We start from the raw sequence: 27,643 nt of genomic DNA, 5'->3' as shown, positions 1-27,643 counted from the left end.
AAGCAGTCAGTCAGTTGTGAAGCTGCTGGACCCAAAGAAGCAGCCCCATGCTGACCCTCCCTCTCTCTGACATCTCTCCTGTAAAACCCTGGGTTTGAGTTTACCTTCAGTGCCAAGGGGTGTTTATGGGGATTGTAGCAAGGATTTGGAACAGCATCATTAAGTTGGGATGGTCTGTTGGGTTTTCGGAGAGGTTAAGTTATTCGGTATTCTGTTCTCGTTTGTTTGTGTTTCATTCAGTAATCTTGTCAATAAATTCTGTTTTGATTAAGATTAAGTGGTTTGACCAACTGCATCCCTCCTGGAAAATCCACGTTACACCTGATTAAAACAACGAGCAACGTTAGGGAGGGGCTACTTTCGTGAGGGGGGTTTTGAGGGGGTCTGGCCTGGTCCATGACATGTAGCACCTTTCACAACCTCAGAAATTCCCTCAGCACCTCACAACCAATGAGGTACTTCTGAGGTATAACCACTCCGTAACTTAAGAAACGTGGCAGCCAATTTGCACACAGCAAGATCCCACAAATTCGGCAATGTGACAATTCTGAGGGTGGCAGGTTGTCTTTGTACACCAGTCAATGAAGGTAGACAGGCAGGTGCAGCACACAGTTAGGAAGGTGAATGATGTATCGATCTTCATGGCAAGAGGATGAGAGTTTGGAAGTAGGGATGTCTTACTGCAGTCATACAGGGCTTTGAGACCATTCCTGGAGAATTGTGTGAACTTGTGGTCTCCCTACCTAAGATAGATTACGGTTCACTAAGCAGGGATGGCAGGACTGTCCAGAGGAGAGATTGGTTTGACTGAGCTGATAGTCACTAGAGTTTAGAAGGATATGAGGGGATCTGATTGAACAGACTAGATGCAGGGAGGATGTTTCTCTGGTTGGGGAGTCTAGAACCAGGGACACAGTCTCAGGATACAGGGTAGACCATTTTGGACCAAGATGAGGAAAGATTTCTTTTACTCAGTGAACTGTTGGAATTCTTTACAACAGAAGGCGACGGAGGCCAAGTCACTGAATACACTCGGTAAAGAGACAGCTCAAACTTTAGATTTTAAAGGTGTCAAAGATTTTGGAGAAAAAGCAGGAATATGATATTGGGTTGAATAATCAGCCAGGATTGTATAGAATGGTGAAGCAGCTGTGTTGGGCAGAATGGCCGAATCCTGTTCCCAGTTTCTATGCTTTGCGAACAACCAGATGGCCTGAAATCTGCATGGTGTTGTTACAGAGCAGAAAAAGGCCATTCAGCCCATATGTCTGTGCCAGCTCTCCAAGTGAACATTATCTCTTCCTTTTGCCCTGTAACCCTGAACAGTCTTCCTTTTCAAACAACCATCTAAATCCAGCTTGAAAACCAAACCCGCCTCCCCCACACTCTCAGACAGTCCATCCCAGACCCTAACCCCTGCCTCCCCCACACTCTCAGACAGTCCATCCCAGACCCTAACCCCTGCCTGTCCCACACTCTCAGACAGTCCATCCCAGACCCTAACCCCTGCCTCCCCCACACTCTCAGACAGTCCATCCCAGACCCTAACCACTGCCTGTCCCACACTCTCAGACAGTCCATCCCAGACCCTAACCACTGCCTCCCCCACACTCTCAGACAGTCCATCCCAGACCCTAACCCCTGCCTGTCCCACACTCTCAGACAGTCCATTCCCGACCCTAACCCCTGCCTCCCCCACACTCTCAGACAGTCCATCCCAGACCCTAACCCCTGCCTCCCCCACACTCTCAGATAGTCCATCCCAGACCCTAACCACTGCCTCCCCCACACTCTCGGGAGGGGTTGGTGGAGTTGGGGAACGAGGGGAGAGAGATTCCAGCTTCACTTGAGAAAAGGCCTCAGTTTAATTTCTTGCTTGTTCCTCTGCTGTAATATCAACATCTCAATGTTGTGTGCTCTGTCAGCCTGAACTTTGGACTTAAAATCATTTCAAAAAGTTTAAGCCCACAACCAGCTGACACCTTGTGTTCTCTGAAGGACTCAAAACATTTCAGGATATGAAAGTTTAGAAAAAATATGTTTTTTTTCCAACAATTGCAGAGAAACCTATCTTAGCAAGAGAGAGGGAAACTCACTCTTTACACTTCAGGCATTCCCACTGGGATGAAAATGTGTTGCTGGAAAAGCGCAGTAGGTCAGGCAGCGTCCAAGGAACAGGAGAATCGACTTTTCGGGCATGAACCCTTCTTCAGGAATCCTGATTCCTGAAGAAGGGCTCATGCCCGAAACGTCGATTCGCCTGCTCCTTGGATGCTGCCTGACCTACTGTGTTTTTCCAGCAACACATTTTCAGCTCTGATCTCCAGCATCTGCAGTCCTCACTTTCTCCATTCCCACTGGGAGTCAGGCGGTGAAATTCCAGTCTCCATCACAGGGAATACAAACATTGTCACTTTTCCACCATCATTTAATGAGAAAAGACCAAGTCCGCGTCTAAGCCTGGTTTCTCCTCCAGCCACATTTCTTAGTTTGGCAAAGGAAGACTTCAAACACATGAGAAGCATCAAGAAGTTGCTCCTGGATCGATGACAGTCTCTGGGTCAATGGGACTGGCTCTTTGTTAATGCAGAACAAAAAAATACTGGTACGCAAGTCAGCGTCATAGTGTCATACAGCATGGAAACTGATCCTTCAGCCCAACTGCAGATGCTGGAGATCAGAGTTCTAATGAAGAGCTCCTGCCCAAAACGTCGATTCTCCTGCTCCTCGGATGTTGCCTGACCTGCTGTGCTTTTTCAGTACCACTCTAATCTCCCCTTCGGTCCAACCAGTCCATGCCGACCACTATCCCAAACTAAACTAGCCCCACTTGCCTGCTCCTGGCCCATATCCCTCCAAACATTTCTTATTCATGAACTTATCCAAATATCTTTTAAATATTGTAACGGTACCTCCACCCACCAGTTCCTCTGACAGTTCATTTCAAACACAAACGACTCTCTACATAAAAGAATTGCCCCTCATGTCCTTTTCAAATCTTTCTCCTTTCACCTTAACACTATACCCCGTCATCTTGAAATCCCCTGCCCTGGGGAAAAGACAACTGTCATTCACCCTATCCTTGCCCCCCGTGATTTTATGAACCTCTATAAGGTCGTCCCTCAGCTTCCTACGCTCCTGTGAAAACAGTCCCAGCCGATCTGGCCTCTCCCGATAACTCAAACCCTCCATTCTCTGCAACATCCTGGTAAATCTCTTCTGAACCCCCTCCAGCTTTAATAATATCCTTCCTATAACAGACAGAATAAGTCAAATGTAGGGGAGGTGGTGCAGTAGTGGTAATGTTACCAGACTAATACACCAGAATCTGGTTTCCAGCATCTGCAGTCATTGTTTTTACCTAATACACCAGAAACACAGGCTAATGCTCAGGGACACAGGTTCAAATCTCACCATGACAGCTGGTGAAACTAGCGGTCAATAAAATGTGGAATTAACAGGATCGTGACCGTGCAATGGTTATTGTTAAAAACCCAGAGCACAGTGGGTGCTTTGTTGTTGAGTAGACTCAAGGCTGGGATTGATTGGCTTTTTTATCAGTGTTAATGCTGTGCTTCCCAAGTATTTCCCCCACTGTGACCCCATTCCAATATCGGCATGAAGCCAAAGTGAGAACAGTGGGACTGGTTGGTCAGGGTCAGGGTCAGGGGTGGGATCTGTCTGACTGAGGGAGGGGGCAGCTGGGAGGGGATAGGAGATGGAGAGGGGTGTGATCTTTTTAATCTTCAGTAACTTTTCGCCAGATTTTTGGGAGAGGGTGGGGGTCTCAAAGATTGGTCGGTTCAGCCATGTCCACCAGGAGAAAAAAAACGAGAGGCCGTTATCACTCACTCAGAATCTGTGTGAACCATTACTACCTCAGAGTTCATAAACCCACAACCCCAATGGGGGTCACAATTTGAGAAACCCTGTGCTGAGTAAATCAGGGAACATGGAGTTAGGATGAAAAGTGGATTTGATGTAGAATTTAAATTCTATTGATAAAATCTGGAGTTCTACATTAATCTCTATAATGGTGACCCAACGGTGACCATGCCAACTATTCTCCATTGTCATCAAAACCCAATCTGGTTCACTAATGTCCTTTCCGGACGGAAATCTGCCATCCTTACCTGGTCCTGGCCTACATGTGACTCCAGACCCACAGCAACCAAGCAGGAAGAACGAGGAATATTTGGAAATGAACAGACTGACCTCCATCTTGCTCTCAATGAGAAAACGCCTCATTCATTGATTTTTTTTTTTCCCTTCTGGCAGTGTGGCAAACTCTTAACCGCTCTCGAAATGCGGCTACAAGACCAATTAAGGATGAGCAACAAATACTGGATTAGTGGTGCTGGAAGAGCACAGCAGTTCAGGCAGCATCCAAGGAGCTTCGAAATCGATGTTTCGGGCAAAAGCCCTTCATCAGGAATGAACAACAAATGCTGATCCCACCAATGACAGCCACCCCCCATGTGGGAGTCTTGTACAAACATATTCCTACAAAAATCTCACATTGCCGCACACTGCGTTGCTTCTTTTGCAGCAAGCTGGGAAATTAAACCTCACAAGACGGCTCGGTGGCTCGGTGGTTAGCACTGCTGCCTTCCAGCGCCAGGGACCTGGGTTCGATTCCAGTCTCAGGTGACTGTCTGTGTGAGTTTGCACATTCTCCCCATGTCTGTCCGGGTGCTCTGGTTTCCTCCAGCAATCTAACAATGTGTAGGTTCGGTGAATTGGCCATGCTTAATTGCCCATAGTGTTCAGGGATGTGTAGGGTAAGTGCATTAGTCAGGGGTAAGTCTAGGATAAGAGAATGGTCTGAGTGGTTTACTCATCGGGGTGGGTGGGTGGGAGGAAGGTCAGTTTGGGCTTGTTGGGCTAAAGGGCCTGTTTCCACACTGTAGGGATTCTATGAAACAATAGAAGCTCGGACAAGAATATTGTGTGCAATTCTGGTCTCCTTCCTATTGGAAAGATGTTGTGATACTTGAAAGGGTTCAGAAAAGATTTACAAGGATGTTGCCAGGGTTGGAGGATTTGAGCTACAGGGAGAGGCTGAACAGGCTGGGGCTGTTTTCCCTGGAGCGTCGGAGGCTGAGGGGTGGCCTTATAGAGGTTTACAAAATTATGAGGGGCATGGATAGGATAAATAGACAAAGTATTTTCCCTGGGGTGTGGGAGTCCAGAACTAGAGGGCATTGGTTTAGGGTGAGAGGGGAAAGATATAAAAGGGACCTAAGGGTCAACTTTTTTACACAGAGGGTGGTGCGCGTATGGAATGAGCTGCCAGAGGAAGTGGTGGAGGCTGATACAATTACAACTCTTAAATGTTGTAATTTGGATGGGTATATGAATAGGAAGGGTTTGGAGGGGTATGGGCCAGGTGCTGGCAGGTGGGACTAGATTGGGTTGGGATATTTAGTTGGCATGGACAGGTTGGACCGAAGGGTCTGCTTCTGTGCTGTACATCTCGATGACTCTAAGGTCCTGAGAAAGTGGGCTAAAAGGCGAGGTTAAATCTGGTACAGTACTCACTTGGGCCCAGCTGACATAACAGGGCAACCATCCTCTGTGCAGTAATCGGTTATTGTTCCATACAGCAGGTTAATCTGATTGAAGAAATCCACAGCTACGTTTGGGAAAAAAACAATAACACAAAGTTAGAAAAGTTACTGCGTTAATACTCGACAGTGTTACAATGTTGCAGGATTTTACTGTCACCAAAGAAAGAGCAAGAACTTGAGGGAAGGTTAACAGACTAAAAGGTTAACCCTCTTTCTCTCCCTTGGTGCTACCAGTCCTGCTGAGTGCTCCCAGCATTTTCACATTCAGTCATAGGAATCTTGTAGGTCAGAAGAATTCCATTCAGCCCTGAATTAGGTCAGTCTCAGCTCTCTGAAGGAGCTAACCAGCGGATCCAGTTCACCCTGCGCTGTCCCTTTAGTCCTGCTAATACTTCCTGCTCCAGGAATGATCCTTGCACAAGTGACTGGTCAATCTGCTTGCACTGCCCTTGCAGTTTGGGCTCAGGTGTTAACCACTTGGCCCTCACTTCCTGTATTTGTTAAAGAGCCTCTGGCAGCAGCGATGTCCCCCAGACACCCAGGCCAACATACATCCCTCCGTCAATGTCACCCCAATCAGACAACTGCCTGTCATCACAGTGTTCATTGTAGAGGATCTTTTGTCACATCCTCAAAAAACTCAATCAAGTTTGTGAGACACGATTTTCCATGAACAAATCCTGAATGGTAGCATTTGACAAAGTTGGTTGCACTGAAATGATAGAATCATACAGTACAAAGGACACTCCAGCCCATCGGCCCTGTACCAATGATACATTACACTAAATCGACACTAGCTCCATTGACTAACATTAACATTACAAATCTGGTATCACTCATCTTCAGAACAGACTGAAAACACTCCTGGCGTTGTTCTCAACATTTCTATTGGAGCTTCTTGATAACACAGACCATGTTGGAGATCCTTATGGAAGGTTTGTGTCTCTGGGAGGGCTCTCACAGCCATAGGGAGTAGGCAATCCAGGAGAACATGCATGTTCCCTGCTACAGGCAAGATCATTTCTGCTGCACGATTTATCTCCCTTCTTGATTCCTGAAGTCAGGGGAGTTCTTCTTCCTCCCTAATCCACTCAGAATCTGGACGTGTACAGGGCTGGTGTGAGAGCGACAGTCTTTAACATTAAGGCTGCACTCAGCAGAGTGTGGCATCAAGGAGCCCGAGCAAGCCTGGAGCTGTAGGGTATTGGGGGATAACTCTCTGCTGCTTGGAGTTGTACCTGGCATGTTGGAAGATAGTTGCGGATGTTGGATGTCAGTCATCTCAGCTCCAGGACATCTATGCAGGGTAGTGTCCTAGGCTTCATCAACGACCTTCCCTCCATCGTAAGGCCAGAAGTGGGGATGTTCACTGATGATTGCACAGTATTCAGCACCATTTACGACTCCTCAGATACTGAAGCAGTCCGCACTCAAATGCAACAAGATCATCAGTGAACATCTCCACTGCCAAGAATCCTGTCTTTAATCCTATATTCAGCATTCAAGTTTGACCTTCCAAAATGCTTCACTTCTCACTTATCCAGGTTGAACTCCATCTGCCATTTCTCAGCCCAGCTCTGCATCCTGTCTATGTCACGCTGCAGTCTGCAGTAGCTCTCAATACTATCAATGGCACCTCCAACCTTTGTGTCATCTACAAAGTTACTAACCCACCCCTCAACCTCCTCATCCAAGTCATTTATAAAACCTACAAAGAGCAGAGGCCCAAAAACAGAGCCCTGCGGGGCCCCACTCAACACTGACCTCCAGGCAGAATACTTTCCACCTACAACTACTCTCTGCCTTCTGTCAGCCAACCAATTCTGAATCCAGACACACAAATCTCCCTGTATCCCATACCTCCTGACTTTATGAATGAGTCTACCATGGGGAACCTTATCAAATGCTTTGCTGAAGTCAACATACACAACATTCACTGCTCAACCTTCGTCGACCTCTCTTGTCACCTCTTCAAAGAACTCAATAAGATTTGTGAGGCATGACCTGCCCCCCACAAAGCCATGCTGACTGCCTTTAATCACACTATGCTTTTCCAAGTAGTCATAAATCCTATCCCTCAGAATTCTTTCCAAAACTTTGCTGACCACTGAAGTAAGACTAACTGGTCTGTAATTGCCAGGGATTTCCCTACGTCTAGATTAGAGTGATGCTAGAAAAGCACATCAGGTCAGGCAGCATCCGAGGAGCAGGAAAATCGACGTTTCGGGCAAAGGCCCTTCGTCAGGAATAGATGCATAGATCCCTCAAATTTGCCACCCAAGTGGATAGGTTGTTAAGAAAGCATATGGTGTTTTGGCTTTCATTAACAGGGGATCGAGTTTAAGAGCCGCGGGGTTTTGCTACAGCTCTACAAGTCCCTGGTGAGACCACACTTGGAATATTGTGTCTAATTCTGGTTGCCCTACTGTAGGAAAGATACAGAGGCTTTGGAGAGGATGCAAAGAAGGTTTGCCAGGATGCTGCTTGGACTGGAGGGCTTGCCTGATGCAGAAAGGTTGACTAAGTTTGGACTTTTCTCTCTGGAGAGAAGGAGGAAGAGAGGAGACCTGATCAAGGTATACAAGATAATGAGAGGCATGGATAGAGTCAATAGCCGGAGACTTTTCCCCAGGGCAGGATTGAATGGCACAAGGGGTCATCACTTTAAGATATTAAGAGGAAGGTATAGACGAGATGTCAGAGGTAGGTTCTTTATGCAGAGAGTTGTGAGTGTATGGAATGTGTTGCCAGCGGCGGTGGTGGAAGCAGAGTCATTAGGGACATTTAAGCGACTTCTGGACATGCAGTTTATCTATGTTCTATGTTCTAAACAGTGAAGGAAGTTTGCCCATTTGTCCCAGTCTGTGGCTGGCCCACAAAAATTCTGCATATGTCTTGGTAGTTAGTGTATTGTTGGAGCACTAACCCTTTATGTACCAGATATCTTTTTTGTTCCGGAATTGTCTCAGGGCATTAGCTGTGACTATTGCAATGCTGCCACCTTGATCCATGACCTTGTGTTTTGCTGCACAGTGATTACAGCCTTTTGTTCTTTCATTCCAGGTGTTCACATATCTCAGTATTGTCTCTGTCAAACCCACTCTCGTGAGGACAATGCAGAAAGCCAATAGCCTGGACCCGGGAGGTTATGGTTGTTCTGTTTGGAGCAGAGAAGGTTGAGGGGTATGGACAGGGTGGATAGAGAGCAGCTGTTCCCCTTAGTTGAAGGGTCAGTAACAAGGGGACCTCATTTTAAGGTGAAAGGCAGGAGGGGGGGGGGGATTTGTGGAAGGGTGTCAGGAATGTATTGTCTGGCAAGGGAGTTGAGATGGGAAACCTCACAACCGTTAAACAGTATTTGGATGGGCACTTGGAATGTCATAACAGTTAAGGCAATGGGCCCAGTGCAGGATAGTGGGACTAGTGTATTTTTGACAGTACATACTCGATGGGCTGAAGGGCCTGTTCTGTGCTGTGTGATTCTGTGACTCGAGATGAAAATTAATTCCCAAACAAAGGCTGAAGTGAACTCGTTTCCTCAGTCACTTACTATTGACAGCAATCCATTCATTCAAATCTTCACCATCTGGTAACATCACAGCCAGGCGGAGATTACCACTGCCCAGAGTGGCCTCTGCATGTTTCAGCAGCTCATACTGATGGGAACCTTCTGGAATGTTCTTCCTCGGCTTGAAGGTCTTAGACGAACGGTTTCCACTGTAAAACACAGAGTGGCCAAGATTAATTCCAGGTAGACTTGTCCTTTAATAGATTGTACTAAAAGAAACAAACTCTGTTCAACTCTGGAAGCAATTTAGAACAAAGAACCATACTGCACAGGAACAGGCCCTGTGGCCCATCAAACTGATTCCTAGCCCTTGGTTAGACTCACTGCCCATTGCCAGTGCACAGTTTCTATTCCTCTGTTCGCCTCCTGTTCATGTGTCTATCAAGTTACATCTTCAACGTTGCTGATGTATCTGCTTCCACCACATCTATTGGCAGTGTGTTCCAGGCACTAGCCTCTGTGTGAAACATTTTCCCTGCATTTCACTCCTAAACTTTCCCCCTCTCACCTTGAATCTGTGCCATCTTCTAGTTGACCTTCCCACCCTGGGAAAAAAGCTTCTGTGCCTCTCATAATTTTGTAGACCTCTATCAGGTCTCCCCCTCAGCCTCCATCTTTCCAGAGAAAGATCTAACCTCTCCTCATAACTATAACCCTCTGGACCAGGCAATATCCTGGTAAACATTCTCTGCACCCTCTCCAAAAGCATCCACATCCTTCTGGTAGTGTGGCAACTGGAACTGCACGCAATATTCAAGATTCACACAAAGGGTTCCAGGAATGAGGAACTTCTGCGATGTAGGTAGGTTGGAAAAGTTGGGGCTGTTCACCCTGGGCTAAAAGAAGCTGAGAGGGGAATTAAGAGAAGTTTACAAAACCATGACCAGTGTAGATCGAGTAGACTGGGAGAAACTATCCCAATTGTGAAAGGACGAAGAACCAGGGGGAAGAGTTTAAAGTCGTGCTCTGAGGAAGCTGGGGTGATGATGGATAAAAAACTCTGCCACCTGGAAATATAGGGGAGGCAGGTTCCACTGATACATTCCAGAGGGGCATTGGATCACTAGTTATGTAGAACCATTGTGTAAGAGTTATGGTGAAAAGGATTGGAACTAAGAGAGCTGGGCAGAAGTGGGTACTGCAGATGCTGAAGAGTAGAGTGATGCTGGAAAAGCACAGCAGGTCAGGCAGCATCCAAGGAGCAGGAAAATCAACGTTTCAGGCAAAAGCCCTTCATCAGGAAAGAGAGCTGGTTCAGACATAATGGGCCAAATGGCCTCCTTCTGCACAGCAACAACTCTGTTGTTCTGTTTCCTTTTCCCTGCTCACAATACTCCAGACCCCACTGAGGAGCCAGCCCTCAGTCTGATTGGCGCCAATCTGCCCTTGCCCCTTCACCCTGCCTGCAGGATGTTTGGGGGATTGAGGGGAAGTGGGGAGCGGGTGGGAGGAATTTCATGTCAAGCATCAACAGCAGCACACACCAGTTGGACCGAATGGCTTCTTTTTGTGCTATAATTTCAATGTGATGCTTTGCTTAAAACAGATTAGATTAGATTCACTACAGTGTGGAAACAGGCCCTTCAGCCCATCAAGTCCACATTAATCCTCCAAAGAGTAACCCACCCACACCGATTCCCCTACATTTACCCCTGACTAATGCTCCTAACACTATGGGAAATTTAGAATGGCCAATTCACCCGACCAGCACACCTTTGGACTGTGGGATGAAACCAGAGCACTCGGAGGAAACCCACACAGACAGGGGGAGAATGTGCAAACTCCACATAGAGCGTCGCTTGAGGCTGGAATCGAACCTGGGTCCCTGGCGCTGTGAGGCAGCAGTGCTAACCACTGAGCCATTGAAGATGCTATGCCCAATCATCACAAGCTGACAAATTAGTTCAATAAGTTGAGACTGCCTTGTGTCTTATTCTCAACAGGAAAGAGAACAGGGAAAGACTGGTGGGTGGGTGGGGGGGGGGGGGAGCGGGGAATGGGATGAATTAGCCACTGTTGCTGAGCTGTATTGGACAATTGTTCTGTTTACTCAGCACCTCAATTATACGGCAGGATTAAAGCAACTCCTTAACCTCAGACTGAGGGCAGAGGGCAAGATTAAATTATTCTGTTGTGAGCATTCCCCATGCTATAATCTAATAAAGTTTCTCTTATGGTAGTAATGCCTTATAGTAAACTTCATGGTCTAAACAAAAGTGCAGTACAGTCCTGCTTCAGACTGAGACGCCTTCCAAAGGTTTCCTTATCTGGAATTGTATCTCTGTCACCTGGATCATCCAGCAATGGCCCCAGGCAGACAGGAACAATCAACACCAATCACACATGCAGCAATGAGTAGGTCACTCATTCACCTGCATCTAAGACTCTGGACTATATTACAATGAAGCACAGTAATGTTCAATCCAACCAAATCGAACTCCCTAAACCCAGGACCCCTGTCCCCCTTTTGGAGTGAGGATCGTGAATGGGAAGGTGTTAGGATTAAAGGTAAAGTTGCCATAGTCTCACTAGAGAGGGAGAACAGAGCTGGTGGTGGTTTAGCCCGAGGGTCAGTTTGCCTCAGAGGAAGGGCTCATGAAGTTAGAACCTTAGATGGAACAGGAACTTGGAACCCATGCTGTCACTCTCACTCTATATCACAAACCAGCCATCCAGCCAACTGAGCTAACCAGATTAGACCGAGATAATTGACATCAAATACATGGAAGATGAAAACCATTGTTTTCGGTCCCTACGACGCACTCTGTTCCTGCTGGCCAATCCCTGAGATTAACCCAAACTGTTCACAGCCTCGACGTTGTATCTGATCTTGAGGTGACCTTTCCATACCATTCCCAAAACCATCAACTTCCACCTTCCGCAGCACGTCATGGCTCAGCCGAAGCTCTTACCCACAGCTCTGCTACAGCCAGACATTTCCACCTGCAAACCCCATAACTATGAGCTCCTCAAACTCTCTCCTGCCCATATCCTAAAGCTCACCATGTCCAGCCCCCCAACCCCCCCCTTTCTTTGGGACCTCAGTGTCCAGGCACAGGGTTAAATGGGAATCCATGGATTAGCTTTGGTTTGCTTACACATCACTGAATATAGGATTTAAAAATAAATACTCAGTGTAGAGTATAAGGGGATAAGGGGATCTTTTTCAGACCATGACCCATGACCAACAGGCCTCAGTGCTGGGAACATAACTGGTTACAATAAATATTAATGACATAGAGGAAGGAAATGAAGAGACTGTGGCTAAATTTGCAGATGACAGTAAAGTAGGCGGTGAGGCAGGTTGTGAGGGATCCAAACAATTTACACAGAGATATTGATGGGTTCAGTAAGTGGGCAAGATGTTGGCAAACAACGTATAATGTGGAAAAATGTGAAGTTGCTCATTTTGGAAGGGAGAACAAAAGAACAGAATATTGTTTAAATGGGGAAAAGCTGCAGAAAGATGCAACTCGGAGGAAGTTGTACATGAAACGCAGAAAGCTAGCACACGGGGCAGCAGCTAATCAGGAAGGGTCATGGAATATTGGTCCTTATTTCAAAGGGATTGGAGTATAAGAGGAGGGAGGTCTTTCAGCAACTGTACAAGGGGCTGAGGAGACGATGTCTGGAGCACTGTGAGCAGGTTTGGTCCCTTATCTAAGGAAAGATATCATTTCATTGGAGGTTGTTCACAGAAGGTTCATGAGGATGGTCCCTGGTGTGGAGCGATCTTCTTGTAAACAAAGATTAAACAGGTTGGATCTCTACTCCCTGGAGTTGAGAAAAATGAGAGGTGACCTCATTGAAATATATTGGATTCTGAAGGGGCTGGACAGGGTCAATACTGAGAGAGTGTTCCCCCTCATGGGAGAGTCTGGGACCAGAGGGTACAGTCTCAGAATAAAGGGGCACCAATTTAAGATGGAGATGAGGAGGAATTTCTTCCCTCAGAGGATTATGGGTCTTAGGAACTCCTGGCCACAGAGAGCTGTGGGGCAGAGTCCCTATGAATATTTAAGGCTGAGATTGGTAGAATGTTGATCACTTGGGAGATCAAGGGTAATGGTGAAAGGGCAGGAAAGTGGACGTGAGGAATGTTGGGTCAGCCATGATTCCATTGAATGGTGGAGCAAGCCCGAGGGGCTGAATGGCCTACTCCTGCTCCTATTTCTTATGGTCTTATCGGAGCACAGGAACTCAGACTATTGTTGTCACAAGAATGAGAGCAGATAAGCAAGAGGTTTTACTCCAGTTATACCGGGCCCTGTGATACCACACCTGGAGAACTTTGGCCAGTTTGGTCTCCTCTCACTTTGGAGAGAGTGAGGCCAATCTTCTCAGGAATGGGAGAATTATTCCATGAGGAAGGATGGAATAGACAGTCCTACACTATTTAGAAGATTGAGAGGCAAGGTCTTGGAACATGCCAAATTCTAAAAGGTCTTGCCAGGGTGGAGCTGAGAAAAACATAGGCCCTGACTAAGGAGCCTTGAACATGGGATCATTGTCTCGGAGTAAGGGGTCAGCCCTTTAGGTCTTAGATGAGGAGGCAGTTCTTTACTGAAAGGATTGTAACTCTTTGGCACTCTCTACCACAGAGAGCTGTGGCTTCTCAGTCATGGCGTGCATTTAAAACTGAGGCTATTCAGCCCCTTAGGGACTCCCAGAGAGTCGATGGCTGCAGCAGGAAAGTAGATTTGAGGTTGAGCCACAATCTTTAATGAATGGCGAAGCAGGCTTGAGGGGCTGAATGGCCTACCCCCAAATCCTGTTAAAATATTCCAAGGCCTTTTGGAGGAACCATCACCAAATAAAATTTGCCATCGAGCCATCGCTATCAGGTCATGTGACAAAACATTTAGTCAAAGAGGTCAATTTTGAGAAGTCTTAGAGGGAGAGAGGGAGGGAAAATGAGAAAGAGATAAAAAGTGTGAGGTTTACGTTACATAAGACCATAAGAACCAGGAGCAGGAGTAGGCCGTCTGGTCCTTCGAGCCTGCTCCACCATTCAATAAGATCATGGCTGACCTTTTCATGGCCTCAGTTCCACTTACCCACCCTCTCACCATAACCCTTAATTCCCTTATTGTTCAAAACATTACCTAATTTAGCTTTAAAGGCATTTACTGAGGAAGTCTCAACCACTTCACTGGGCAGGGAATTCCACAGATTCACAACCCTCTGTTGGGAAGGGATTCATAGAAGATTGGAGCAGGAGGAGGCCATTCGGCCCTTTGACCCAGCTCTGTCATTCATCACGATCATGGCTGATCATCCAACTCAATAGACTAATCCTGCTTTCTTCCCAAAATCTTTCATCCCATTTGCCCCAAGTGCTATACCTAGCCGCCTCTTGGATCCATTCAATGGTTTGCCATCAACTCCTTCCTGCGGTAATGTATTCTCCAGGCTCCCCACTCTCTGGGTGAAGACATGTTTCCTCGTCTCTGTCTTAAATGGTCCAGCCCGAATCCTCAGTCTGTGACCCCTGGTTCTGGATGCTCCAACCATTGGGATGTCCTCCCTGTGTCTATTCCAGAGCTTGGAGCCAAGCTGCTGCACAGAGGGCTGTTAGTAACGGAGTGATTTCAGTCAGGGAAATGTAACCAGCTAGAGTTCAAAGAAAGTTCTTTGACGATTGTGAGGCTGGTGGAGATGACAGGTTAGGGAGGAGGTAACATTGCAGGAGGATTGGAACACAAGGTGAGGAAATTAAAACTTAAAATCTCTGAATGGGAGGCAATGTAGTTCAGTGATCACAACAAAACCAGAATCTGCTGGAGAAACTCAGCAGATCTGGCAGCACCTAAGGAGAGAGAAACAGAGTTAATGCTTCGAGTCCAGTGACCCTTTATCAGAAGTGCACAGGATTGAGGGAAGGGTGATATGTTTAGGTTGATGACAGGGGGTGGTGGGGGCAGAGGGGGTTAACAGAGAGAGCGTTAGGAGCCCAGAAGGAGAGAAAGATGGTTAGACAGGTAAAGGGATGGATAATGGTGAAATAATGGAGAGGATGCGTGGGTGGGAATGGGTGTGATAACAGCCCCCTGTGATGACAGGGTCTGAGGTGTAGGGTCGGGTAAAGGACATGGAGGAAGGGGCTCAGTTCTGTTGACCTTGATACTGAGTCCAAAAGGCTGTAGAATCCTCAAGCAGAAAATGAGGTGCTGTTCTTCCAGCTTGTACCGAGCTTCACTGGAGCACTGCAGCAATCCTGAGGCAGAGATGTTGGCCAGGGAACAGGGTGGGGGTGATAAAGTGGCAGGTAACTGGAAGCTCAGGGTCATATTATGTGGACAGAAATTAGGTGTAGTGTGAAGTTGTTGCGAGAGGCTGGGGGTGTTGGCTGTTCAATCGGATGGGGGGGTGTGGAGTTAGGATATAAACAGCAGACCAATACATAAACCTCCCAAGGTCAAAACATCTTCCAGCCTGAAGCGGTTGTGAACTGTGTGGTCCCTGCTCTGATGGAAGCAAGGAACAGAGGGCAATACATGCACAGTGTGACTCCCCAACAGCAACGTGATCAAGATCAGCTGACCTGTTTCAGGGAGGATCGTTGAGGGAAAAATATCGGTCAGGAGTTGGGGCTACGAAATAATGCTGGGTGAACCTGTCTGTTAATGGGATTGGGGGATTCAAAAGTGGAAATCGTGCCTGATACATTTGCGAGAATTCGTTGAGGAGGTAACAAGCAGGAGAGATGGAAGGGAGGCAGTGGATGGAATACATTTTGATTTTAAGAAGGTGTTGGATAGGTTGCTGTACACCACGTTGTAACTAATATGAGCTCAGGGATTGGGGAATAGTACAGTAACAGTGTACAGCCAGGGATTGGGGAGTAGTAAAGTAACAGTATACAGTCAGGGTTCAGGGAGTAATACATTAACAGTGTACAGTCAGGGATTGGGGTGTGGTACAGTAACAGTATACAGTCACGGATTGGGGAGTTATATAGTAACAGTATACAGTCAGGGATTGGGGAGTAATACAGTAACAGTATAGAGTCAGGGATTGGGGAGTAATACAGTAACAGTATACAATCAGGGTTTGGGGAGTAATACAGTAACAGTATACAGTCAGGGATTGGGGAGTAGTACAGTAACAGTATAGAGTCAGGGATTGGGGAGTAATACAGTAACAGTATACAGTCAGGGTTTGGGGAGTAGTACAGTAACAGTATACAGTCAGGGATTGAGGAATAGTACAGTAACAGTATACAGTCAGGGATTGAGGAATAGTACAGTAACAGTATACAGTCAGGGTTTGGGGAGTAGTACAGTAACAGTATACAGTCAGGGATTGAGGAATAGTACAGTAACAGTGTACAGTCAGGGATTGGGGAATAGTTCAGTAACAGTGTACAGTCAGGGTTTGGGGAGTAGTACAGTAACAATATACAGTCAGGGATTCAGTAGTACAGTAACAGTATGCAGTCAGGGATTGGGGAGTAGTCCAGTAACAGTATACAGTCAGGGTTTGGGGAGTAATACAGTAACAGTATACAGTCAGGGATTGTTGAGTAATATAGTAACAGTATACAGTCAGGGATTGGGGAGTAGTCCAGTTACAGTATACAGTCAGGGTTTGGGGAGTAATACAGTAACAGTATACAGTCAGGGATTGGGGAGTAATACAGTCACAGTATACAGTCAGGGTTTGGGGAGCAGTACGGTAACAGTATACAGAAAGGGATTGGGGAGTAATACAGTAACAGTATACTGTCAGGGTTTGGGGAGCAGTACAGTAACAGTATACAGTCAGGGATTGGGGAGTAATACAGTAACAGTATACAGTCAGGGTTTGGGGAGCAGTACAGTAACAGTGTACGGTCAGGGATTGGGGAGTAATACAGGAACAGCATACAGTCAGGGTTTGGGGATCAGTACAGTAACAGTGTACGGTCAGGGATTGGGGAGTAATACAGTAATAGTGTACAGTCAGGGTTTGGGGAGTAGTACAGTAATAGTATACAGTCAGGGATTGGGGAGTAATACAGTCACAGTATACCTTCAGTGTTTGGGGAGTAGTACAGTAACAGTATACAGTCAGGGTTTGGGGAGCAGTACAGTAACAGTATACGGTCAGGGATTGGGGAGTAATACAGTAACAGTATACAGTCAGGGTTTGGGGAGTAATACTGTCACAGTATACAGTCAGGGTTTGGGGAGCAGTAGAGTTCCAGTATACAGCTAAGGATTGGGGAGTAATACAGTAACTGTATACAGTCAGGGTTTGGGGAGTAATACAGTAACTGTATACAGTCAGGGGTTGGGGAGTAATACAGTAACAGTATACAGTCAGGGATTGGGGAGTAGTACAGTAACAGTATACAGTCAGGGTTTGGGGAGTAATACAGTAACAGTATACAGTCAGGGTTTAGGGAGTAATACAGTAACAGTATACAGTCAGGGTTTGGGGAATAATACAGTAACAGTATACAGTCAGGGATTGGGGAGTAATACAGTAACAGTATACCTTCCGTGTTTGGGGAGTAATACAGTGACAGTATACAGTCAGGTTACATGACTGGGTATAAACTTGGTATGTGGACCGTCAGTGTGTAAATTAGCTCACCGATGATGCTACCTAGTAGGGTGATGAAACGTCTGAAAAGAAACCTTCCAGCTCAGTGAGAAAACCTACATCCAGAACCTCAACCTGAGCTATAAATCATCTCAAAAATCGTGAAGATGGCATAACAATTTGTTTTGTTCATTCACGGGATGTCGGCATCACTAGCTGGACCACTGTTTATTGCCCATCCCTAATTACTCAGTGGGCAGCTAATCTTCGATCACATTGCTGTGGGTCTGGAGTCACGTGTAGGTCTGACTGGATAAAGATAGCAGTTTCCTTCCCGAAAGGACATTAGTGAACGAGTTGGAGTTTTCCCAACAATTGACTACAGATTCATGGTCATCATTAGGGTCTTCATTCCAGGTTTTTATGTAATTCAAATTGCACCATCTGCTGTTGTGGGACTTGAACCCAGGTCCCCACACATAAATTGAGTTTCTGGATTAATATTCTCGCGGTAATATCACTTGGCCATTGCCTCCCCTGAGGAGAAACGGTATTAAATGTGAGGTGATGTGATTTTACAGAAAGAATATGGTGCAGATTATTACTTAAATGGAGAAATACTGCAGAAAGCTGCAGAACAGAGGGATTTGGGGGTCCTCACCCATGGATCATAAAAATCTCGCATCCGAGTTCAGTGGGTCATAGGGAAGGCAAATGGAATATTGGTCTTTATTTCAAAGGGGTTGGAGAATAAAGGATGGGAAGTTTCACTGAAACTAAACAAGGTATTCGCCAGATCACAACAGGAACACAGTGAATTGTTTCAGACCCCCTATCCAAGGAGAGATAGACTGGGATTGAGAACAATCCAGAGAAGGTTCACTCAGCTGATCCTGGGTATCGAGGGCCTGTTTATGAGGAGAGGGTGAGTAAATTTGGTTCTGTACTCATTGGAGTTCAGAGGAATGCGTGGTGCCCTTATTGAAACAAACAGGACTCTTAGGGGACTTGACAGAGGAGATGTGGAGAGGCTGTTTCCCCTTGGGGGGAGATGAGGAGGAATTTCTTCTCTCAGAGGGGAGTGAATCTGTGGAATTCTTTACCACAGAAGACTGTCTGCTGGGTCATTCAGTATATTCAAGGCTGAGAGAGACAGATTCTTAATCAAGAGGGAAATTGAAAGTTAGAGGGATAAGGCAGGATGGTCTCATTGAATCGCGGAGCAGACTTGACAATTTAATGGCCTACACCTTTTCCTACAACGTACGGTCTTACAGGGTCTCAGTTTAAGATCGCAACTTATGTTCAACAAGTCGGAAACTATGGCAGAGCAGGGTTGGGCTCCCTCTACCTGACACTGCAAGTGTGGAAAGATTAGAATGAGGAATAGGAGTCGGTCACTCTCACTTTGAACCTGGTCTATCACTCCATCCAATCGTGGCTTATCTCTTATCTGCACTCCCTCTTCACCCAGTATCCCCTGCCCCTTAAAGGAAATAAAAAAGTTGCCTTTGACACCAAGAAAATTACTCCAGAGGAGAGCTGCAGAAACCTTTAATGATAAATAATAGGACGTTCTAGATGTCAAACAGCTGGGGCTGAGTGACATTCTGTCTCAGTGATAGCTACCTTAAAACTTTGTGTGAGCGTTTAGGGGAAGCCCTGTAAACAGGTAAGTATCTATCTCTCGATTAAAAGCATTGCATAAAGCAGTCACATCTTATAAACATTGGGCCTACCTTCCCCCACGCTGCTCCTGTCATCTGGCAGAGGGACACAATATGAGATATTGATCTCAGTTACAGACTATACCGTACTGTTTGAAGCGAAGCAGTGACAATCCCAGACATTCTTGTCACTATTTCAGCCTCTCCACTAACATGACTAAACTGGTAAGACTTTGCTTAGTTAATCAGTCATTTTGCTGTTTATGGGATCTTGGTGTGCACATTTTGGGTGATATATCTTCCCAAAATGAATTGAACATAAAAGGTGGTTCATTGGTTTAAAACGCTTCAGGACCAGTTGTTCTGTTATTTCACAATCACCTTTAATTAATCAATAAATAATTATTTTTAAAAATTCATATTAATGCAGCCCCTATTTGAGACACTCTTCCTGCGGATGTTTTGATATGATGACAATCTGATACATACAGGGCTGAGGGACTTGAAACTGTTTTCATGAGAGAGAAGGTTGAGAGGTGACTTAAATGAGACATATAAGATAACCAGAGGGTTAGATAGGGTGGACAGTGAGAGTCTTTGTCCTCGGATGGTGATGGCTAGCACGAGGGGACATAGCTTTAAATTGAGGGGTGATAGATAAAGGACAGATGTTAGAGGTAGGTTCTTTACTCAGAAAGTAGTAAGGATATGGAATACCTGCCTGCAACAGTAGTAGACTCACCAACTTTAAGGGCATTTAAATGGTCATTGGATAAACATATGGATGATAATGGAATAGTGTAGGTTCGATGGGCTTCAGATTGGTTTCACAGATCGGCGCAACATCGAGGGTCAAGGGGCCTGTACTGCGGTGTATTGTTCTATGTTCTATACAGACAGCTTGATATAATATACACCAATCTGTTACACACCAATCCGTTGCACACCAAGCTGTTACAGGCCAATCTGTTACAGGCCAATCTGTTACGTACCAATCTGTTACAAACCAATCTGTTACAAGCCAATCTGATACAAGCCAATCTGTTACGCACCAATCTGTTACGCACCAATCTGTTACAAGTCAATCTGTAACAGGCCAATTTTTTATAGGCCAAACTGTTACAGGCCAATCCGTTACAGGCCAATCTATTACACACCAATCCGTTACAGGCCAATCTATTACACACCAATCTGTTACAGGCCAATCTATAAAGGGCCAATCTGTTGGAAATGCAACTGTCTCTGGGGATGGGAGGAGAGGGGGGAGACTCTGTCTCTCTGAAGGATGGATCCCACAGTCGAGCAGCTTTTGTACTCACAATAAGAAGCTCATGGTTTCATTCAGGATCCCGCAGTGTGGGGACAGGCTGACGGTGAGCTCTCAGGGCCAGAGATTTCACCAGCTGCTGCTCCCTGGCAACAAGTAAACTCCTGTAGCTGCTCCTACTCCAGATTCCAGCTGGTCCTGCTCCTGCTCCTGGTGCGGCTCCTGCTCCTGGTGCAGCTCCTGCTGTGATTTCTCTGCTGCTCTAATTTGCAGGTTTCTGTTCCTATTCCTGCAGCTGCTGTGTCTGTCTGCTTGTTGTGAGGGGCCCTCCCAGCACTCGCGAGATTGCAGCTGTAGTCTGATCTTGCAGCTCCAGACAGATTGCTGATGCTGCTGCTGCTGCTGCTTTAACTCACAATGTGTCCACCCATCCCAGTGACTCTCCACAACCATACACCACATCAGCACAAGCAAAGAAACAAGCACTCTTACTTAGAACACGTAAAGCTGTTTGCTCCACACTCTGATTGCTGTCTAAGTATTGTGTTCTGATACAGCTTTTGTCTTTTAATTTCCTTTGTCACGTTGCATGAACAAGATGGGAATTTGTGGTAGTTACTACTAGATTAACATGAACATCTGATCATGTCAAACGAGGAAAAAAAGTTGCACTTTTTAAAGCCTTTATTTATAACCTCGGGATTTTTGAAAAGCATTTCATACCCATCACTGACAAATCACCAGCAATTTTCACTGGCCTGAAATGAAATGAATGTTTCATCACGACAGTGTTTCTTTTTGGAAAGGGGAAGTTGCTTCCAGAATGTACAGAAAAGTAGATTTTCAGCGAAACAGTGTGTGTCATCTGTAGCTATGACTCAGAGCTTAAAGTCAGATGGTCGTGTGTTGTAATCTGTCGAGGGCAAAAATCCAGGCTGACCCTCCCATGCTGGAACCCAGGGAGTGCTGTTCTGTTGGTGGTGCTGTCTTTTGAAGTATGGAGGTCCTCTGACGTGGGTGTTAAAGATCCCATGACTCTGTTTTGAAGATAAGCAGGAAGCTTCCCCTGGTGGCCTGGCATCAACATAACAAACAATCAAATCCAATGGTTTGATCTTTATCACATTACTGCTGGTGATAGCCTGTGCATACGTTTTGATGCTGTGTTCCCTACAATGCCCACACTTCAAATGAACTTCATTGACTGTAAACAGTTTCGCAACGTCCTGAGCTGCTACATATTTTGGGCTTTCAGTGTTTCAATCCAGATTTCCGACTCCAGTCCCATAATGCTGTACATCCACTCCCTCCACCACCAATGCTCAGTAGCAACAGTGTGTACCACTGAGAGGATATTCCTCAATAATTCACCAAGGGCTCCCCAGACAGCACCTTCCAAACCCATGACCAGGTCCATCCAGAAGGACAAGGGCAGCAGATACATGGGAAAGGGCTTTTGCCCGAAACGTCGATTTCGAAGCTCCTTGGATGCTGCCTGAACTGCTGTGCTCTTCCAGCATCACTAATCCAGATACATGGCAAAACCACCCCCTACAAGATCCCCTCCCCCTCGCAGCCAGTCACCATCCTGACTTGGAAATATTTCACTGTTCTTTCACTGTCAATGGGTCAGAATCCTGGAATTCCCTCCCTAAGGTCATTGTGGGTCAACCTACAGCACATGGACTGCAGCAGTTCAAGAAGGCAGCTCACCCCCACTTTCTCAGGGGACAACTAGGGACCGGAAATAAATGCTGACCCAGACAGCAATGCCCACATCCCATGAATGAATAAACAAGCCCTAACGTAAGACTGCAACTTGCACATCTCACAAATGTTAGTTAGGACTGAGGCTGGATAATAATGACATTCCTATTTATTCATACAACGTCTACAGTCTTTCAGAGGAAGACTGTTATAACTTGCTGGACCAGTGAGATGGTATTATGTGTATGTCCTCCTGTGCTACAGATGGCGATGTGTGTAGACGTTAGCATCAGACAGTTTTTAACAGCACAAAGAGAGGCCCTTTGGCTCATACTCTTGTCACAAATTAACCATCCATTCAAATCCATTGTCTAGCACTCAGTGTTGCACACAATGGCATTTCAAGTGTCCATCTATTCTTAAATGCCTTGAGGATTCCTGTCTTTACCACCCTCTCAGGTAGTGGCTTCTAGATACCCATGATTCTGGATGAAAATGAAGTCCTCAAATCCCCTTTAAAACCTCCAGTTCCTTAGCTTATATCTGTGCCCCTAGTCATTGACCCTTCTACAAAGAGGAAATAGTTTCTCCCTCTCTCACCTATCTCTGACCCCCAGAATCCTGTCCCCCTCATCCTTCTGTGCTCTCAGGAAAATAACCCCGGCCTCTCTCGTCTCTCTCCATCACTGAATCGCTCCATCCCAGGCAACATCCTGGGGAATCTCCTCCACACACCCTCCAGTGCAACCACATCCTTCCTATAGTGCGGATGCAGAATTGCTCAGAGTGCTCCAGCTGTGTCCTAACGAGTGTTATATACAGCTCCATTATAACCTCCCTGCTCTTATATTCAATGTTTTGTCTAATAAATATCTTCTTAACCACCTGTCTTGCTACCTTCAAGGGTCCATACACTTAATGATAAAGTCCTTGGGAGTGCTGCTGAACAAAGAGACCTTGGAGTGCAGGTTCATAACTCCTTGAAAGTGGAGTCGCAGGTAGATAGAATAGTGAAGAAGGCGTCTGGTATGCTTTCCTTTATTGGTCAGAGTATTGAGTACATGAGTTGGGAGGTCATGTTGTGGCTGTACACAACATTGGTTAGGCCATTTTTGGAATATTGCGTGTAATTCTGGTCTCCTTCCTATTGGAAGGATGTTGTGAAACTTGAAAGGGTTCAGAAAAGATTTACAAGGATGTTGCCAGGGTTGGAAGATTGGAGCTATAGGGAGAGGCTGAACAGGGTGACTTTATAGAGGTTTATAAAGTTATGAGGAGCATGGATAGGCTAAATAGACAAAGTATTTTCCCTGGGGGCGGGGAGTCCAGAACTAGAGGGCATAGGTTTAGGGTGAGAGGGGAAAGATATAAAAAAGACTCTGGGGCAATGTTTTCACACAGAGGGTGGTACGTGTATGGAATGAGCTGGCAGAGGAAGTGGTGGAGGCTGGTACAATTACAACATCTAAGAGACATTTGGACGGGTATATGAATAGGAAGGGTTTGGAGGGATATGGGCCGGGTGCTGGCAGATGGAGACTAGATTGGGTTGGGATATCTGGTCGGCATGGACGGGTTGGACCGAAGGGTCTGTTTCCATGCTGTACATCTCAATGACTCCATGACATACACAAAATTACCAGACAGCCTTCCATCCTATGGGTGACGCTGTGTGTGGAGGTTAATGAGGCAGCCTTCCGTACTATAGGTGGCGCTGTCTGTGGAGGTTAATGGGTAGCCTCCGATGCTATGGGTGGCGCTGTACGTGGAGGTTAATGGGTCGCCTCCTGTGCTATTGGTGGCGCTGTGTGTGGAGGTTAATGTTTAGCTTCCCGTCCTATGGGTGGCGCTGTGTGTAGAGGTTAATGTTTAGCCTCCAGTCCTATGGGTGGCGCTGTGTGTGGCGGTTAATGGTTAGCCTCCCGTCCTATGGGTGGCGCTGTGTGTGGAGGTTAATGGTTAGCCTCCCGTCCTATGGGTGGCGCTGTGTGTGGAGGTTAATGGTTAGCCTCCCGTCCTATGGGTGGCGCTGTGTGTGGAGGTTAATGGTTAGCCTCCCGTCCTATGGGTGGCGCTGTGTGTGGAGGTTAATGGTTAGCCTCCCGTCCTATGGGTGGCGCTGTGTGTGGAGGTTAATGGTTAGCCTCCCGTCCTATGGGTGGCGCTGTGTGTGGAGGTTAATGGTTAGCCTCCCGTCCTATGGGTGGCGCTGTGTGTGGAGGTCCTGTAGCCGATGCCGGGGCCTCAGTGAGCGAGGGGAGAGGCTGCTGGCGGTACCGGCTCTGGCGAGCGATTCAGTCCGGATTCTGATCCGGTCTCCATGGCCGTCAGCTCCAGGCTTGGTGTCTTCCTGAATTTGCGTGCTCTATCCCGGGCTTACAGCCTGTTGGTGGCCGGAGGCCGGAGTCCCTGCTTCCCGTCAGTGTCGGTGTCCGTGAAGGAGCCGCAGGCCCGGAGTGGGGCCTCGGCCTCGAGTACAGTCAGGGCCGGGCTCCATCCCCGCTACTCACATCAGGTAAGAAGCTGCTGGTGGGAAATGGGGATTACAACCAGGAATGCACCCTCACCAACCCACATAAACATCTTTGCAATTGAAGAAATGTAAAAGTGTTCATAAAATACTGTTAAAGTGTTAAGTGCTTAGTTATGGAAAATATAAAGTCAGGATATAAATGTCCCATTTCAAAAAAAATCTTAGTAAAATAGTTATATAAAGTATTTCATGTGTGTCAGCATTGAAAATAATATTGTATTTAATGTGCATTTATTTATGGATAATTGTGTGTGTTGGTTGTATTACTGCAGCTTGTACTCAGAGCATTTAATGTTGTAAAATGCCCCTTTGGTTGATCATTACAGACAGTTTTACAACACGGCACACAGCTAGGTATTAGGATAAATAACCACAACTTGATCAAGGAGGAGTTCAGTTTAAAGGGGATTCTAATGGAGGAGGAGGGGGATGCAGGGATTTGGGGAGGGGATTTCAGAATTAGGACCCAGGCCACCGAAGGCACAGCTGCCAACGACAGAGCGACTCAAATCAGGGAGATTTGCTCACTGGAGACCAGAATTAAAGGATGTCTTCCCTAGTGGGAGAGACTAGACCTAGGGGATACAGTTTAAAAATAAGGCACTGACTATCTAAGACTGTCATGAGAAATATTTTTGAGATTATGTTAAAGCTAGGTTAGTTGATTATTTGACTAACGAGTCAGTCAAAGGGTAGCAGGTAGGCAGGAGCATGAAGTTCATCAAATCAGTCAGGATATTAATTGGCAAGAAGGCTTGAGGGACTGAATAGCCTACTCCTGATTTGTTGGGATATGAATTCTGGGATCTGAAGTTTGTAGAACAATTTTTAAGATGCTAGGAGAAAGGTATAGAGGAGTCATCGGAGGTAGATACTTTATGCAGAGAGTTGTGAATGCATGGAATGTGTTGCCAGCGGTGATGGTGGAAGCAGAGTCATTAGGGACATTTAACCAACTGCTGGACAGGCACATGGAGAGCAGTGAGTTGAGGGGTGCGTAGGTTAGGTTATTTTACATTAGGATTAATCCTCGGCACAACATCGTGGGTCGCAGGGCCTGTTCTGTGCTGTACTTTTCTATGTTCTATGTTCTAACTGGAGACTGGGAGGGATGAGGCCAAGGTGAGATTTCAAAACAAGGATGAGAATTTTAAAATACAGGTGTGCCCAGACTGGGAACTAATGCAGCTAGCACAACATTAATGTATTAGTGTGAGAGTGTATTTATTCATGTTCCTAGTAAACACTGGTTAACTATAACGGATGCAGGTAGCACTCTCTGTTGCTCATGAGTCTTCTCCTAACCAGTAAGTTTTAAAAGCTTCTTCATTTGATCACATCTGATTCACTCCAGTGGGTGTATCATTTTAGCAAGGTTGTCTGGATGTTTGTGTTTATCTACCTAGATAACATTTAGCTGAACTTTTCCATTTTGTTTTTGGCTCATTGGTACTGTTATGGTATTCATCTTTGGCGTGCAATTGATGCCAGCTGGCCCACCATTTATTGCCAGTCCCTAATAGCCCTGGTGAGTTGTCTGTTTGAACTGCTGTGGTTCATTAGGCGGAGGGACAGCCACAGTTCTTTTAGGAAGAGTGTTCCAGGGTTTTGTGTCTTTGACAGTGAAGGAATGCTGGGTATAGTTTCATGTCAGGATGACATAGACTTGGAAGACAACTTGCAAGTTTCTGATCATAGAAAATAGGAGCAGGAATAGGCCATTCAGCCACTCATCTTGCCCCCCCCCCCCCAGATGGTAGTGGTCACAGGTTTGGAAGATGATGCTGAAAGATCCTTCATAAATTTCTGAAATGCAACTCATAGATGGAGAAAGTGAGCACTGCAGATGCTGGAGAGTGTGGTGCTAGAAAAGCACAGCTGGTCAGGCAGCATCCAAGGAGCAGGAAAATCGACGCTTCGGGCATAAGCCCTTCATCAGGAATGAGGCCTGTGGCCCAAGGGAGAGGAGGGTGGGGCTGGGGGGTGGGTAGCTGGGAATGCGATAGGTAGCTGAAGATGGGGGTGATGGTGATAGGTCAGAGGGTGGAGTGGATAGATGGGAAGGAAGTTGGACAGATAGGACAGTTCAAACTGAGTTGGAAGGTTGAGACTAGGATAAGGTGGAGCGAGGAGAAATGGGGAAACTATTGAAATCCACATTGATTCGGTATGGTTGGAAGGTCTCAAGGCAGAAGACGTGTTCTTCCTCCAGGCTTCGGGTGGTTAGGGTTTGGCGGTGGAGGAGGCTCAGGATCTGCATGTTCTTGGTGGAGTGGGACGGGGAGTTAAAGTATCAGGTGGTTAGAGTCCGTTGCGCTTGATGTGGTCTCCTCTACATTGGGGAGACAGGATGCCAACTTGCGAAACGTTACAGCGAACATCTCTGGGATATACGCATTAGCCAACCCCACCGCACTGTGGCTGAACACTTTAACTCCCCCTCCCACTCTGCCAAAGACATGCAGGTCCTGGGCTGCCTTCACTACCGAATCCTAGCCACCCAACACCTGGAGGAAAAATGCCTTGGGACTCTCTAACCACATGGTTTCAGTGTGGATTTCACCAGCTTCCTCATCTCCCCTCCCACCACCTTATCCCAGATCCAACCTTCCAATTGGAACTGCCCTCTTGAACTGTCCTACCTTTCCATCTTCCTTCCCATCTATCTGCTCCACTTTCCCCTCCAACCTATCTCCATTGCCCCCACCTGCATCCACCTATCGCATTCCCAGCTACTTTGCCCCCCCCCTTGCCCCACCCCCTTCCCATTTATCTCTCAGCCCCCCCGGGCCACAAGCCTCA

General features: G+C 46.4%; 2 protein-coding genes across 2 annotated transcripts in view; one reads left to right on the top strand and one right to left on the bottom strand.

Moving 5' to 3' along the window:
* Positions 1-20,958, bottom strand: part of LOC140485558 (MOB kinase activator 1B) — a 33,858-nt gene extending 12,900 nt beyond the window's left edge. The window contains exons 1-3 of the mRNA XM_072583786.1: positions 20,654-20,958; positions 9,121-9,287; positions 5,542-5,635 (exon numbers count right to left, since the gene is read on the bottom strand). Coding sequence (XP_072439887.1) covers positions 5,542-5,635; positions 9,121-9,287; positions 20,654-20,667 — 275 coding nt within the window. The 5' untranslated portion in view covers positions 20,668-20,958. The remainder of the gene's footprint in view (positions 1-5,541; positions 5,636-9,120; positions 9,288-20,653) is intronic.
* A 3,577-nt stretch (positions 20,959-24,535) lies between these two features.
* LOC140485557 (G-rich sequence factor 1-like) overlaps positions 24,536-27,643 on the top strand; it is a 34,636-nt gene continuing 31,528 nt past the window's right edge. The window contains exon 1 of the mRNA XM_072583785.1: positions 24,536-24,823. Coding sequence (XP_072439886.1) covers positions 24,629-24,823 — 195 coding nt within the window. The 5' untranslated portion in view covers positions 24,536-24,628. The remainder of the gene's footprint in view (positions 24,824-27,643) is intronic.

This window comes from Chiloscyllium punctatum, chromosome 14 (assembly GCF_047496795.1).
Source record: "Chiloscyllium punctatum isolate Juve2018m chromosome 14, sChiPun1.3, whole genome shotgun sequence".
Taxonomy (NCBI): Eukaryota; Metazoa; Chordata; class Chondrichthyes; order Orectolobiformes; family Hemiscylliidae; genus Chiloscyllium; species Chiloscyllium punctatum.
Note: the sequence above shows the minus strand (reverse complement) of the source record. Positions and strands in the feature narration are given on the sequence as shown.